The 15,022-nt window shown below is 36.4% G+C and overlaps 1 protein-coding gene across 1 annotated transcript in view; it reads left to right on the top strand.

The window, feature by feature from the left end:
- The window catches only part of PRIM2 (primase (DNA) subunit 2), a 147,646-nt gene extending 140,465 nt beyond the window's left edge, over positions 1 to 7,181 (top strand). The window contains exons 14-15 of the mRNA XM_009279737.2: positions 224 to 292; positions 6,589 to 7,181. Coding sequence (XP_009278012.1) covers positions 224 to 292; positions 6,589 to 6,816 — 297 coding nt within the window. The 3' untranslated portion in view covers positions 6,817 to 7,181. The remainder of the gene's footprint in view (positions 1 to 223; positions 293 to 6,588) is intronic.
- The last annotated feature ends 7,841 nt before the right edge of the window (positions 7,182 to 15,022 follow it).

Raw genomic sequence — 15,022 nt, 5'->3', positions numbered from 1 at the left:
TGGTTTTAGCTTGTTTTTAATGTTGCCAGGGTACTTTTAAAGAACTATAGCATGTCTAAATGTTGTCAGTTATAAGTAGGATATACACGTCAACGATGTCATGTGCTGCAAATTTCCATGAGTTATTATACAAGGCTGTTGTGAAATACCTTGTCATGGTAAGTATCAACAAGATGTACGTCTGCTGCTTCTGAATCTGTTATGTTTTTCTCCCTCTGTATAGATCCTGGAATTGGTGAAGGGCATGCATTACCAGCTGGCCTGTCAAAAGTACTTTGAGTTGACACATGATGTAAGTACTGTACTTACTAATATTTGTTATACTATAATCTAATTTTTGTTACACTATAATCATCATCTTTGTCTTGAGGAAGGCCTTGGAAATCATGCACGAAGTCCAGAGACTATTTGCAGTTTTCACATCCATCATTAGCTGTCTTGCCTTGTTAGTTTTCATTTCAATAATTTCAAATATTTTTTGTAATTTTCTGCATTTATATATTGATTTTATTCATACCCTGAACATTACAAGATATAGGAAAAAGGTTATGCTTTCTTCCTGAAAATGTCAATATTGTTGAATTTTGTCTATTTCAATCCATTTAACTTTTTCAATCTCCCGTTTTTAAACAAATTGTCGTTTTTTAACCCATTATGCAAGTTTGGTATTTTGAGATATATCTTAAAAGAATAAACAAAAAGTTTAACTAAAACTCTAATCTTCCTGTACTTACATAGTTAATATTGTTAATTTTCACTTGATATTTTTTCATGTCTTTGGTCATGTGTGATCAGTTTTTAAATCAAGATGAACATCTCAGAGCTTTCCCATTTTCTTAATCGTAAGCTTCTGTGATGTATTAAAGTAAGATCCTCCACAAAATTGTAAGACAGTGAATGGCTGCAGTCCATCTCCTATGTGATTTCTTGATTCAAGAACCAGTTTTCGCATTGGTTCTAGATTCTTTGTTGTCAAGAAAAAACAGTGGAGCGTGGCCCATTTTATACCTTTGCTCTCTCCACAACTCAAAAAAATCAAAACACCCCTTTCAAACATAAGAATATGGAACAGCCTTGCTAAAGATATGGATGAGGATTAAATGACCCACTCAGAGACATTTGCCATTGACTTTTTTGTTCTCACTGGTTTTCACATTTGATTTAAATGGAAGTGTTTGTCTCCCTAAATTTCCAGCAATCATATGTGTGAATGTATAGTAAAGGTATACTCTTAACCCGTATCCAGTGTTGTTTTGGCAGCTGTAATTTGAGAGGAACACTTTGTCTTACAGTCTTAGAAAACGATAAAACAGGAAATTCAAATTTATATATAATTTGAAATTTAGATAACACATGCCCTGTGTAAGGCTAAGTCAGTAGAAATACTATTTTCCCAAGATGACTGTAGACCCCAAGGTCAACATTCACCAAAGGCTAAATCAGCACAGCGCCGAAGATCTGTTGCGTTTTAGGAAAGCTGTCTTTCCATTCTTCTGTGGCAAATTCCAGAAAAGCATTATTTTATTCAGTCTTTTCGTAATATAAATATCTGTCTTTGCTGCTTGCACTAAGAGTCATCTTTCTGCTTTGCTGTTGATAAGTGTCTTACTTCAGTGAGAGAAAGCAGAATGCACAGAAAGGCACTTTCTGTAGTTTGAACGAAACATGCTTATGAGGGCAATTTGTTTAGAGAATTTAGCTGCTAAACTTGTTACCAGCCTGCTCAGAATGATTTTTCTGTCCTACAGCTATATGCTTTAGTAATATTTTCTTTCTTTCCCATGGGGTGGTCAAAAGATGCGTCTCTGAAGCTGGTGACACCTAATCAGAAAATCAAACCCTTGCTTTCCTGTATATCACTAGCAGAGCTTTTCAGTGAAGGAAATTTCTGAAGAATCAATCAGCGCAACATTAATTGTTATTGTTTCTTCAAATAGGTGAACAATCTTAAGTAAAATTTTCCTAGAAATAATGGACTGGCTCACATGGAGAATTTCAGCTTCAATTATGTAAAAATTTTACTGAGAAGGTGTTTGATATATGTTGGGCAGAGCTGGTAGTGTTACCTATAATTCTTGAAAGTTACAGTGCATATGTGGGTTAGATCTACTATGAATGACTTTGTAGTGGAGACTTGTTTATGATATTTTTCTAAGTTCACAGGGTCAATTGCACACTATGTCTACTTAAGGATTCTCTTTGCATTTCCTCCCCACCATCCTCTCTCAAGTTTCTACTGCATCTTACACTCATGCTGGCAGCAGCTTTGCTGTTGGCTTCAGTAGTCTAGCACTTGGCACTAAGACTATGCTAATAAATTCAGCTGGACTAGAGTGAGAATGTTTAGAACTATTTTTGTTGGGGGGGAAGGTGTCTTTGCACCTCAGTGCTGCTGGTTCAAATAGAAGAGGTTACCTAAAAGCTGCTTCTCTGCATATTCTGGGTAAACTGGGCTTATTAACTTTAATGCTACATCTCTCCTGAACTTTTGTTTCACTATCTCACAACCACAGAACAAAAGTAACCATCATTTGTGTGGTCCAGCACATTGTCTTCAGGCAAAACCAAACGTGTTAAGGAAATGTACGTGTATGCAATTTGTTAAGTCTTTCAATAAGTGTGGGAAAGGAAAGCGCAACCTATAGTGCATGAATGGTTTTACCATATTTTTCAAGTTCTGGGATATCAGGGCATACTCCTTTTTGGGAAAGTTATTTTCTAAATAATAAAACCATAATTTGATCAAGATGAGTTGTCCTATATATGTGAAGAAAAGAAGGTCTTTTGACTTGATAGAAGTATGACTGAATGGCCTGTAGGGTAGATATTTTCAAACATTATCATATTTTAATAAGAATCAAGAATAAACTATGTTTATGTGGTAACTAGAGTAAGCATTTAATCAAACACCACCAAAATACTTAAGTATCTTTCTTGCTGGTCAAATTTGGATTTTAAGCCCTATGGAAAGCATCATAACTGTTTGAAGTTCTAATATTTGTACTTGAGTTCATAATAAGCTATTTCATGTTGATTATCCCTCTTAGATAAGTTTTTATTTTGTACTCAAGTGAGGACACAAGGCAACTTACGTAAAGTGGAAATGACATACCCTGAAAATGTAAGCAGTGTAACCATAACCCAAAGTAAATAGTCACAGCACTGAGGAATGACTTTCATGGTCACAATAGCATCAAGATTTTATTTTATTTTAGTTGATAGAATTGGATGACAACTCAAAATAGAGAAAAATATTTCCAGACCAACAGTTTGGAGATCTTGGCTACGTGTATGCAGTCAAGTCAAAGAGATTAGTGATATCAGCTATGAACTACTAGTAAGTTAAATAAATGTTCTTGTGACAGCTTGCCTGTAGAAATAATTAGTGCTTTGAAATCTGATTGTGTATAAATCCACTGTATAAATCTACTGTTTTAAGAGCCTGAGCATTATGAATAAATAAGAAAGCCTAACTGGCTAATGCCTGTGTTAGTAAATTATATTCCAAAGGAACTAATGATGTTAATGTTGTTTGCATGAATATTGCTGTATTAGTTACTTGTTGCACTTACAGCTGTAGCGGCTGGTTATTTATAGATTAATATTTATCTCTAAACATTTTATTCTTGCGTACTGATATTTTACAATCCTTGTGTATTTTTAAGAAGTAAATGAAATCTGACACATAGCAAACTTTCTGGTACAGAAGAATCTCTGATGTGGTTAATTGATATCATTTACTGTAGCACCATGATTGCTCCACATATTTTTTCTGTACTATCAGCTGTAGCATTATCACCTGTCATTTTAAAAGTTCTTGGTTAAAATCCAAAGATACTATAGCTACAAAATGATTGCTTCAGGTTTTTCAGAACAATATTTGCTGTAGCAGAAATACAAAACCAGAGTTTGTATGAAGGCCAGTATGTGCAAAATGTGTTGAATCCAAAAAAAGTCTTGTGTTTGTATCATCTACTAGATGGAATAAACAGTTCTGTCAGAAGTGACAGGCCTTTTCACTCAGATCAATACATGTTACAGGCTTAAATTTTTGACTGCACAGAAAATACATTTTTCTTTGGGCATAGTGGATTCCACGTGGATTTACAGGTGTGAATGGATAAAGCTGTTAGAGAAATCTAGTTTCTCTATTTCTGGTAGTATGTTTTGGGTAACTTACAGCTAGGTTAATGATGCAGCTTTTAAAATTGGTATGCTTTGATCTCTATTACCTAAAAGCATTGTAAAACTTACATAAAGTAACATGAGCAGTCTAACATAAAAAAGACAGGAAATTTCTGTATGCTTCACCTCCATTTTTGTGGTCAAATTTCTTGTGTATTTCCAGCCAGAGTGGGTAACTTACAGCTAGGTTAATGATGCAGCTTTTAAAATTGGTATGCTTTGATCTCTATTACCTAAAAGCATTGTAAAACTTACATAAAGTAACATGAGCAGTCTAACATAAAAAAGACAGGAAATTTCTGTATGCTTCACCTCCATTTTTGTGGTCAAATTTCTTGTGTATTTCCAGCCAGAGCAGAATATTTTTATTCAGAGAAGTTTGTTGAAAATTACACAGAACAGAATTGTTTATGTGTCCCTATATCACAAATGAAGATGACGATGAACAAAACTTCCCCTTTCTCTCTTCAGGCTCTCAAAAAAAGGTGATAAAAAGAATGGGCAGAATTCTTGTAATTAAAATAGGGTACATGGAGTCAAACTACAATTTTAACTAACAACCTGTAAATAGCTTTTAGCCAGATACTGTCAATTGCCTCTGAAAACGTGCTCGATTCATACAATGAGCTGCTTCTACAGCTTATTCCAGTTTGTTGGGGAGAGAAGAGTTTAGAACAAAATTAAGAGTTACAAAGTGAATCTTAAATCAGTCTGAAGAAAAAAGAGATTTTAAGGTTAAGAAAAATAGAACTAATTACGAGCTGCTTCTAGGAAAGCCAGCTTTTCACTGTATTGCTTCTTTTTAAGCCTTTTTGGTGTAAAGAATTAATTTAGTTCCCACATAATGGAAATTGGTGCATGGATAAAAGCTGGCTGGATGAAACTCATCCAGATAAGACTGAAATGAAATTCAGTGGTGGCTTCAGGTTTCTTTTTTTTTTGCTTTGCGCCTTTTATTTTGAGTGCCAAATTGGTGTGCTAGGCCTATCACTTATTTTTTAGATTTTTCAAGCAAGTTCGCTTACTACAGTTGCTAATGTCATCTTTGTGCCTGAATTAGATTTTGTTATACATGTCGCCATTTTCTGGTGGAGCTAAGCTAGGCAGTGGTAAGGCATTGAATCAGGGTTCCATTTAAACCGCACATTGATTCTCTGCTTTATGATTTTTCACAAGTGGCTGAAATTTAAACTGATGGTTTTTGACATATTAAATCAGCCATAGTATATGTCCTCATGAGACGCTGCATGTGTGCAAAGTTGCCTGTTACGCTTGAATTGGCCCCATCCCTCTGGGAAAAAGGGAAGATAGCGGGAGCAGAAAATTACCAGTATATGGCTCTTAGTCTTCCTTGGTTTATTCTATTCCAGGTTTGGGAAGTTTCCTAACATTATTTAAGAGCAGTATTTTTCTCAAAATGTCCTTGGTATTCGCATGAACTGACAGACAGGTAAAAGGCGCAGATTGCCTGAATATGAGGTGGAAGCACCTTTTACAGTAAGCATTTCCAACTTCTGAGCCCCTAAAAAGAGATACAAAGGTTATAACTGAGATTTGCGGTGAGTATGTCAGAATAGCTTACTTTTAAAACTGAAAGCTTTGTTGATTTGAAATATTTGATTAGCACCAGTTGAATGTTCATTTATCAAATAATTACAGAGCTGAAAGAATGCGCCTGCTAAGTAGAAAGGAGCAATAAAAATATGCTGCACCTTATGCCAGTTTTCGGTATTCTTCTCCACAGAAGACTAAATGTTCTTTGGTATTGGTTGTGCATCTAGTTTCAGGATGCTGATGTTGGCACTAGTGGAGCAGAGACAAGCTTGATCTATTGGGCTTCTGTCTTAGCCTGCTGCCTTGTAAATATTGCATTTGTGGCTGCTGGAGAAAACAGGGAAAGAGGTGAAGCTAGCTGTTTCCATTCACAGTTTCACACTGATACATAAGATCTAGATTTATATTGTGCAGTTGTTACAACTTTTGGTAGTATTCTCTACTGCCATTTGCACTCTAGACTTGTCTCAGTCCCTCTCTTGGGTAGCGAAATGCTGTTTTAAGGTGTAGGTTCAATTGTGTTCTACATCTCTAAAGGTATGCCATTTTAGTTATATTGTTTTATATGTTTTGGGGAGGTTTTTTTCTTTACTACAGCAAAGACAGTGTGAAATACTGTTTGAATATGCCAAAGCAGTTGTTTTATTTCTAACATGAAGGAAGAAATTTTGTGATGAAAGAAATCTGTGTCTTGCTAATATGTACAGGGATAGTATTTGCAAACTGATGCCTTTTTCTTCAACAAAATCGGAACTTATTAAATTGCTAATTAATTTGTTCTTGAATGTGAAAAAGAGGACTTTTTGAAATCAGTATAATAACTCACTGTTCCTTTCCTTTTATGTGCAGGTTGATAACCTTGGGTTTTCTTTGAATCATCCTAATCAGTATTTTACAGAGAGTCAAAGGCTATTAAGTGGTGGTAGAGAACTGAAGAAGGAACTAAGTAATTCAGGAAACTCTCAACAAAAAAGTAATAGCCAGGAAAGCATGAACTCAAATTCTACTCCCACCTCTTCAAATACAACAGCTGATGCAGAACTGGAGGGACTGGAGGCATACTTCACTGAAGACTAAGCAGCTGTGTTATTTGGCTTTTTTTTTGTTTTGTTTTTGGTTTGGTTTTTTTCTTCCTTAATTCTTTCCCTTCTCTAGCTGAATTTGTCCCTGTACTAAGGAATATGCACTTCACTACCTGGAATACACAGGCGTTTAGTGCTTTGAATAGGCTGAAGAAAAGAAAGATAGATACTGAAGCTATAATTGCATCCAGTACTTATTCTCGCTGCTTTAGGATACTGTTTTACACAGCATGTTGAAGGATGGGAAATGAAAGTTCCTTCCCAAATACTAGGTGATTTTTGTCTGACTGACTTCTTTTGTTTTTCTTCAAAATGTTTAAGTATTTTTATCCCATTTTGTGGTCACTTTTATATGTTTCTTCTTAATAAATAAATTGCAAAGCAAAAGTTTGTGGTATTTTCTTTTAGCTGTATTTGGATGGTAATTAAGTAGGAGTTCTTATGATCAAAATTACCCTCTGGAGGAGTCTGTCTCTTTCCTACATGAGGAGCTGAGGGAAATCAGCTTCCTAATTTGTGTACCTTGACACTAAATTTAGAGAGCTGGTTTTGGTGCTTGAAATAGAACATATGCAGAGTTCAGATACCTGTATATAAGAAGGTAATCCAAAAAGCTGATGCTCTACCAACTGGCTCATCTTGAAGAAGCTAAAAACTTATTAGCATATATTCCTTTTCAGTTTTAAAGTTTCCTCAATGTCTGAGCGTGGCTGGAGCCTCCTGTGTCCTGCTAAGCTAAACAGCCATCTGAATGCAGCTTTGGGTCACCTAAATTCCACCCATTCACCCAAAGCTCAAGTCACCTAACACACGAACGGCATTCAGTCGAGCAGCTGCCACTGTGCGGTGGGTGGAAGCTCGAAGTAGAGCTGGTATTTTATATCATGCTGTTAGAGTATTCTCCCAGTTTTATTTTCTCTACAATAATTGACTGATTTAGGCTATTAATATTGTAACTGGACTAAAGACTATTTGATTACTGTTAATATTTGGACTAACCATAAATCAGTGGCTTCTCATGTGTAGAGTGTACCTTTAAGGGTACATAACTTGCACAGGGCTAGTGCAACACCAGTCTTTAAAAATAAAATATATCATTTGTTGTTAGAAGAGGATCTGCCAGGATTCACCGTTCCTTTTTTCTTCCTTTAATTATTCCTTAATTTATTTAGGGACTGCTTTGTGTAAACTACCAAACTCCTTACTCCTTTGGATATCATATATTCAGAAATTCGTCCTGAACAAAGGCTCTCACCTGGATCCTGCAGGGTGGTGGTTGTTCTGGGCCCAAGAAGGAAGGCGTTATGAACTCCTGTGGGCTTGGTTTCTCCTGTTGGTTAAGCTCCTGGCAGCACCACACCTCGTGTGTGGAAGTCCATTGATTGTATTAGATAGTTAAGAAACTTGGTCTTAGGGTTTTGAAGTGTCCTTGCAAGTGGTAGCTGTCCTCTAATTTGGAGATGCCTTAATGGACATCATGGGTCCTTTTAATAGAAGTGAAACTGTTTCAGACCTGCAGTGAGATTTGTGTTCCTAAGTGAAACAGCCGGGAGAAGAATGAGTTGGTCGACGCACTGAATGCAGGTGGTGTTTCCCAGCCAAAGCCCACAAATTGTAATTTATGATTCAGTAGAAACATTTCTGTTATGGCCTAACCCTACTCATGTAGACGTTGTCACTTGCTGTGTGAATAAAGCCCCTAGTGCTTCATTTCTGAGCTTTAGTTGTACTTTGAAAGCTGTCATGTTGGGAATGGCTGCTTGTTTATGTATTCTGCAGTGGATTCCTACACTGGCAGAATAAAGTTACTTTTAGAAATTCAAGCATAAAATTTAAAATTAAGTCTCTGTTACAAGAAAGAGAATATAACCGCACAAATCCTCTGGATGAAAAATACTAACCTGAAATGCAACAAACATAACAACATGTGACAAAGCCTTTGTCGATTCATTGGTTTACTTCATTATTGTGAGTTTACCTCTCTTGATTAATAGTACTACAAATTGCTTTGAACTCTATTTTCTTTCCTTTTATTATCTGTCAGGTGGACTATAATAAAATATATAACAGAAAAGCATACAAATTGTGGCATACAGTTACAAGTAACTAGCAAGGGATTGAAATTAATGCTTTTGTTGCTATTTGAAGAAAATGGCAATTTATTTTCATATTTCACACATTTTGACCATTTTGATTTTTCTTTGAAAGCAGAATATTTTGAATTTGATAGTGTAGAAAAATCAAAAATGAGAATCCTCCTTTTGAGCAGTTGGACAACAACGAATTTTTTGTCTTCCAGAGTTTTAAACTCTTACTGCCTTGTAATTTCAATGAGAATCACTTCTTCCTTGATTATGGAGCTGTTTGAGATTGGAAAGGCAAAATCACTAAGAATATGTAAAACATTCATTTGAAAACATTTCCTGCATTGTAGTAGTGCTATTAAAAAATTGTATTTAGTCAGAAGATAAGGATTCTGAAAACCAAGTGACCCTGATTATGATTATGCAGTAGTCAGAAATAACAACAACAACAAAAAAAACAAAATCCCAAACCCTACTCTTTTACAAGTTGAAAAGAAAATGTATTTTTACTGCAAAGCATTGCAGATGGATCTGTTTGCAAACATCAGCTCTCCTTCTAAGTGTCTCTTTAAAGTAAACTTTTGTGATATTTTGCAACTGGAAAAAAAATGGGAGACACAAGCATCTAAAGTTTGAAACTGTTCTGGACAAGACACTTCTGTATTTGGGGTCAGTAAACAAGATATTAAGTTAATATTTGGTTGCATTTCTGAGGGGATGCACACACCTGTGCCTGTTGCCAAAAGACAGCACTGCACAGCCATGGTGTTCATGTAGGAAGGACTGTTGTTTACAACATCTGATCTTACATGTACCACAGTTAAATTTAGAGGAGGATGTTTCAAAAGGGACGCCAATCCATAGCTTGTAATCTTTTGAAGTGCTAGCATCAAAGACAATAAAACAGTCTCTGACTTCAAAGCCTTTCAAGATCTAATGAAGAAGAGAACTTTACGGTTGGGCGTTCTGCAGAAGGAAGGGTGAGGAGCTCACAAGTTGTGTGTGACTTACAAAGTGCTCCGCTGAAAAGTGGCAAGGAGAATGGCGAGAGCAGCCAGTACCATGGCACGATAGGAGCGGGTCCATGCAGCAGAACAGGTGATGCTGAGTGCGTGGCGTTCCTTCTGGGAATGCTCTAGGAGTTTTACTTTGGACTAGTTTTAGTCTTACAGTATGGCTGGAGCGGTTATTAGCAGATAGAGGAGCATTGCGGAGTGTGCCTTTTGGGTGAATTTCTTCCAAAAGGATTCCAGTTTGCACGCTCTCAGACCAGTCGGCAGCGCGAGCCAAAGCAGAGTAAGTGGGGATGGCTGAGAGATTCCCTTGCAGGTGGTGAATCAGTCTCAAGCCCATGTAATTGAAAGACGCATGGTAGCAAGAATACATTCGGAGGATGAGACAGGGCAACGTCTTCGTGATGCAGGTGCTCACTCTGTGGTGCTGTTATTTTCACATGGTTGTGAAATGTGAAGTGGAAGTTTAATATGTCAAAGATTTTACTATTTGAAAGACCTGTTTTCCCCACAAATATGATAATATGCTAAACACAATAAAAGGATTCCAGAAACACAGGGTTACCTCCCTGGGTTTTTTTTTTACTGTAACTAAGGAAGGAGAACACTTAAAACTGTGCACCTAGGGCAAGAATTTTTTAGTTTTACTTAGACATGTTGGCCTGTCAAGGACATTTATGTAACCTGGGTTGCTATCATCTTCTGGCTTCCCAGCCCAGATTTTTTGCAAGGATGTAAAGCTTAAAGAGTTCATTTACACTTTTTGTTTCTTCCCTACATGTACCTAAACCATTAGGGCAGGGCAGACGTAATCCAGAGCTTTTGGGCAAGCTTATCCCAATACGATATATTGGGATATACAATATCCCAAAACAAGCTTTCCTTGTTTTCCAAAGTGCATATCAGAAACATCTAATGAATTACAGCTGGACAGATGTAGTCAAGGTCTCAATATGAGTGGTTCTTTTGGGTAGATCTCACATCATGATACTTAAGATTGATTTTTTTTTTTTTTTTTAAGCGTATATAGCAGATTCTAAAATCTCTCTCTATTTCAGGTGTCTTAAAAATCCACAAAAGAATCACATTGTCCTTTTAGGTCATTGTACGGGTGCTGGGTGTTTTTTGTTTCCTCTTTTTACTACGCTGTAGGTCTGCTGAATAACTGGCATCTTTTAACTAATCTCGGCTGTTCACAGTCTCAATTCACCATCCTGTGTATTCCTCCTTATCTACTACATAACAGATTTTACTGATGATGGTTTTTAGAACTTGTATGAAGTCCCCTACATTCACATTAGCAGAGTAACCCATCCTTGCTGCTGTGCTTGCTAATCACTGCCTTTCACATTTTGTTTTCCCTTCTACGTTTGTTACTCCAGCAGTTGGTACAAAATGTTATCATCCTTCACTGGCCCGTCTGAATCAGAAGCCTAGTTCATGTCAGCGGATCCCTGATTTTAACAGATCCTTTTGAGGCTATAAACCTTTCTTTCCACTTTGATCTGTACTCTTAATACCGTTACCAAAAGTACTTCATCTCAACATCAAAACTTCTACCTTTGGTATGTAATTCCCAAAAAGAAAAATACTTTTGCACCTTAGCTCACTTATTTGCTAAGGTTTGTTTAAATCCCTCAAATGCTGAAGGATCTAAGGCATTTGAGTTGGACAAAGGTAATGATCAACGGGTGCAATTCAATCCCCCAAGGAACCTGAAGCATTTATGTAGGTAAATTGATTGGAAAACAGGTATAAAAGTCGTTGGAATAATGTCAAGAGTGAATTGTAGCTGGGAAATATATAGGAATAGATACCTAAATACTAACTCGTTAACAGAGGAAGCACTGGAAGACTTCAGAAGTGGGTTTAGGGTAGGTGAAAAATAGATCAATAGCTGGAGATGGGAAGGTGATATTGACGTAGATCTGTCGAGGGAGAGCAGGACTTGGTGATGAGGCTGCAAACAGCAGGAAGGTGTATGAACTCTCAGTATCTCTTATAACTAAAACGATAACCACAATGAAAGCGTCACAAGATGCTGTGTTTCTAGCTGAAATGAAAGTTCTCAGCCAAGTTGAAGATGTTTTGTCATACCATAAACCTTAAGATGGCTCATGAACATGGGATAATGAAAAGGACATTAGTATAGCAGAAGCAGATATGGCATAACCTTAATATTTATTTTTTAGAAGAACATTATGTTCTACTCAGGATCAGAGTTGTGTCAAGGGAGGTGTTACGCAAACAGAAAGTCTCTGCCATGCTTAATGGCAGCACTTATAAAGTGAATTTCAGTAAAAATCAAGTTAGACCAGAAGAAGTGTCTTTGCTCAACCTGAACTACTCAAATTGATGCATTAACTACTGGATGAAATGTAATGGTCTGTGTCGTACTGTTCAAAGTAGATGATCCGACTGGCCCTTTTGGCCATTAAAGTCTATGACAGTAGGATTTATTTTTGCGTTTGGTAAGAATCTAATCCTCCAAGCTGCAGAGCGTCCTTGGTTCAGACAGCTGCTGTAGTGCTTTTGGGTAGAATATAGAGGCAATCTAAGTAGGCAGACCTGAGTTAGAAATGTGTGATTCAGGTATGCAGTGTTCAGGTCTTTGGAGTGTCAGTGGTTTGGCCAACTACCGTTTTCAGAGAAATGGTTGGCTGTAGCAAAATACCAGGAAACCTGCTGAATGACATTAATTCTATTCTGATCTCTGGTGTTAGAGCATAATTAAAAATAGGTAAAGTTCTTAACATGCTGTAGGTAAAGAATGGTTATAGTTGCTGCTGCTATGTGATTTTGAATGCAAAAAGGGAGAATCCTTGACACTAGGACTTAGGAAGGAGTTTAGAGGTTTCTTAGACCGTCTCTCTGTTAAATCAGGAGGCACTGTTGAAGGTAAGTTTTGCCTACAGCTGATCACATTTTTCTCTTTAGTTTATTATGTCCTAAGGGATGATTGTAAAACTGCACTTTTCAGGATCTAGTATTAATAGAAATATAATTTTTGACAGTTGAGGGAAATTCACTTGGATTTAGATGTTCACCTAAGGTCTTACTTCTCAGAATTTCATCACTCTTACAGCATATCAAGAATAACAAGTATAAATATGTAAATCAACATACAAATAGGAAAAGTAAATTGTGTTATTTGAATATATGTTTCAAATCAGTTGTAGGGTGTGTAATAAGAGGTATAATAGTGGAATATGTTGGTAGTGCACCTATAGTAATCTGTTGAGTGCAAGCATGTATGGAAGAAGTGCAGTACTCCTCTCCCTGCCTATTTCTACTCAGTATGTTTAGAAATGATCCTTGGAAAAAAAAATTTATCACCTTTTTAACATTGATTTAAAGAATACTAGAATTTTGTTTTGTAAAAATTTCAAATGTTTTATGCAGTGGAAAACTACATTTGAATGTTCTTTTTAATTTAATTGCTGATTTTTGTGGACTTTCTGTCTACAGCCTCTATATTTTGGCTTAAAGTGACTTTTATGAAATATGTAAGGCCTTACCTTGAAACCTCAGGATTTTGCAACTTTGGATTAAAGAATGCCACTTCATTCATTTTCTCTTCAAGCATCAGCTAGAAAAAAATCCCTACAAAATAAAAATTTTAAAGACCTTCATAGGCCATATGAAATTAACTCCTCCCTTTGCCCTTCTGAAGTTCCCACCAAATGAAATCAGTGCATATAGATAAAAAAAATCTAAGGAGATTTTCTTCTAAACGTGTTTGACCAACTTTCTGTAGAAGTTCCCCTCTTACACCCGGGAGGTCTCATGACAATATATTTATGCCAGTTCTAGATGCAATGTTTTTCTTTTGATCTCCAAATTGTTTTGGAGCATACGTAAATTGGACTTCACTTCTGAGGGAAAACCAAACCAACCTTGCTATCCTTATCAGAAAGAAAAATAGTAGAATATTCAGCCGCCTTAATTGCTTCCAAACTGAAGGCCAAAGCTAACCTGAAGCACAGCTTCCAAACTGGCATACCCAAATTGATTATCGAGCAGGTTTGATGGGATATTTGCTCTTTTTAACTGCGATGTGAGCTCCCAGCGCATATCGTTAGATTGCAGAGGAGAGAAGAGCCACTTGTTTCCTGTAGGTAACTGAAAACTATTTTAAAGCAGTTCACCAGTGTGACACTTACTTAAGGTGCTTAAATACAGATCTGGGAGGGAAAAATCGTATCTCTGTATACCATATAGCTGTATGACTGGTTCTGCTAAAGTGCTTTCGATAAATGGTTTTTATGTCTGAAAAAACAATAGCTGTAGTGGTAGCAGACCTTTCATATTTTCGCAAGCAGTGTTCTTGCCACATATTGTTTTATTACGCGATAGGTTCAATATTTATTAAATTATCTTTGGTGCAGAATTTAAAACACATGAAGCCCAGTTCTCAAAGAATGCCACTCTAATCTCTGCAGTAGTCCCAGCCAACACTCTCGGTTCAGATCCAGTTTCTGAAAAGGCTGGTTAGTAGGTGATCTTATCTTTGAATAGGTAGCAAACTGCAGAAATGGTTTTTTCCGTACTAGAATTTAGTGCTGTTTCAAAAATTTTACTTCCACTCTTCAACTGTAGTTATCCAGTATTTCTAGGTAATGTTAAAAAAAGACCTTTTAAAAAAGCTTTTAATCACATTTAAACTGTTTGGAAAAATGCTACTTTTCTGAATTACAGTTTCTTATTAAAGTTTCTTAGTCAGTTGGAGCTTATTGCCAGCCATGAATTTTGTTCTCAAGAAGTTACTTTTTTTCCCTTCACGTTAGTAGACCTAAACCTGTCTGAGTCACTGTTCTTCCTCATTGATTATGGCTGCAAGAATAATTTTCTGTAACAAAAACTACCTGAGGAGTGTTTCTGTAGCCTGCAAGAACAATATCTTAAAACAGAAAAAAGAAAGTAGTACACCTATACGTAGTGTTATTCGTTCAGCTGTCACCTCCTTAATCATCATAACTGTAGAGAACATTTAATCGGTAAGTCCTGATGTTGTCCATAAACCTGGAAGAAATGTCTAAATGAGTGCATCCCAAGCTTTAGTAAAGACCATTTTTAACAAAGGTTGTTAAACTGACATTATAAA

Source organism: Aptenodytes forsteri, unplaced genomic scaffold, assembly GCF_000699145.1.
Source record: "Aptenodytes forsteri isolate BGI_AS27 unplaced genomic scaffold, ASM69914v1 Scaffold115, whole genome shotgun sequence".
Classification (NCBI taxonomy): domain Eukaryota; kingdom Metazoa; phylum Chordata; class Aves; order Sphenisciformes; family Spheniscidae; genus Aptenodytes; species Aptenodytes forsteri.
This window is presented reverse-complemented; position numbering and strand designations above follow the sequence as displayed.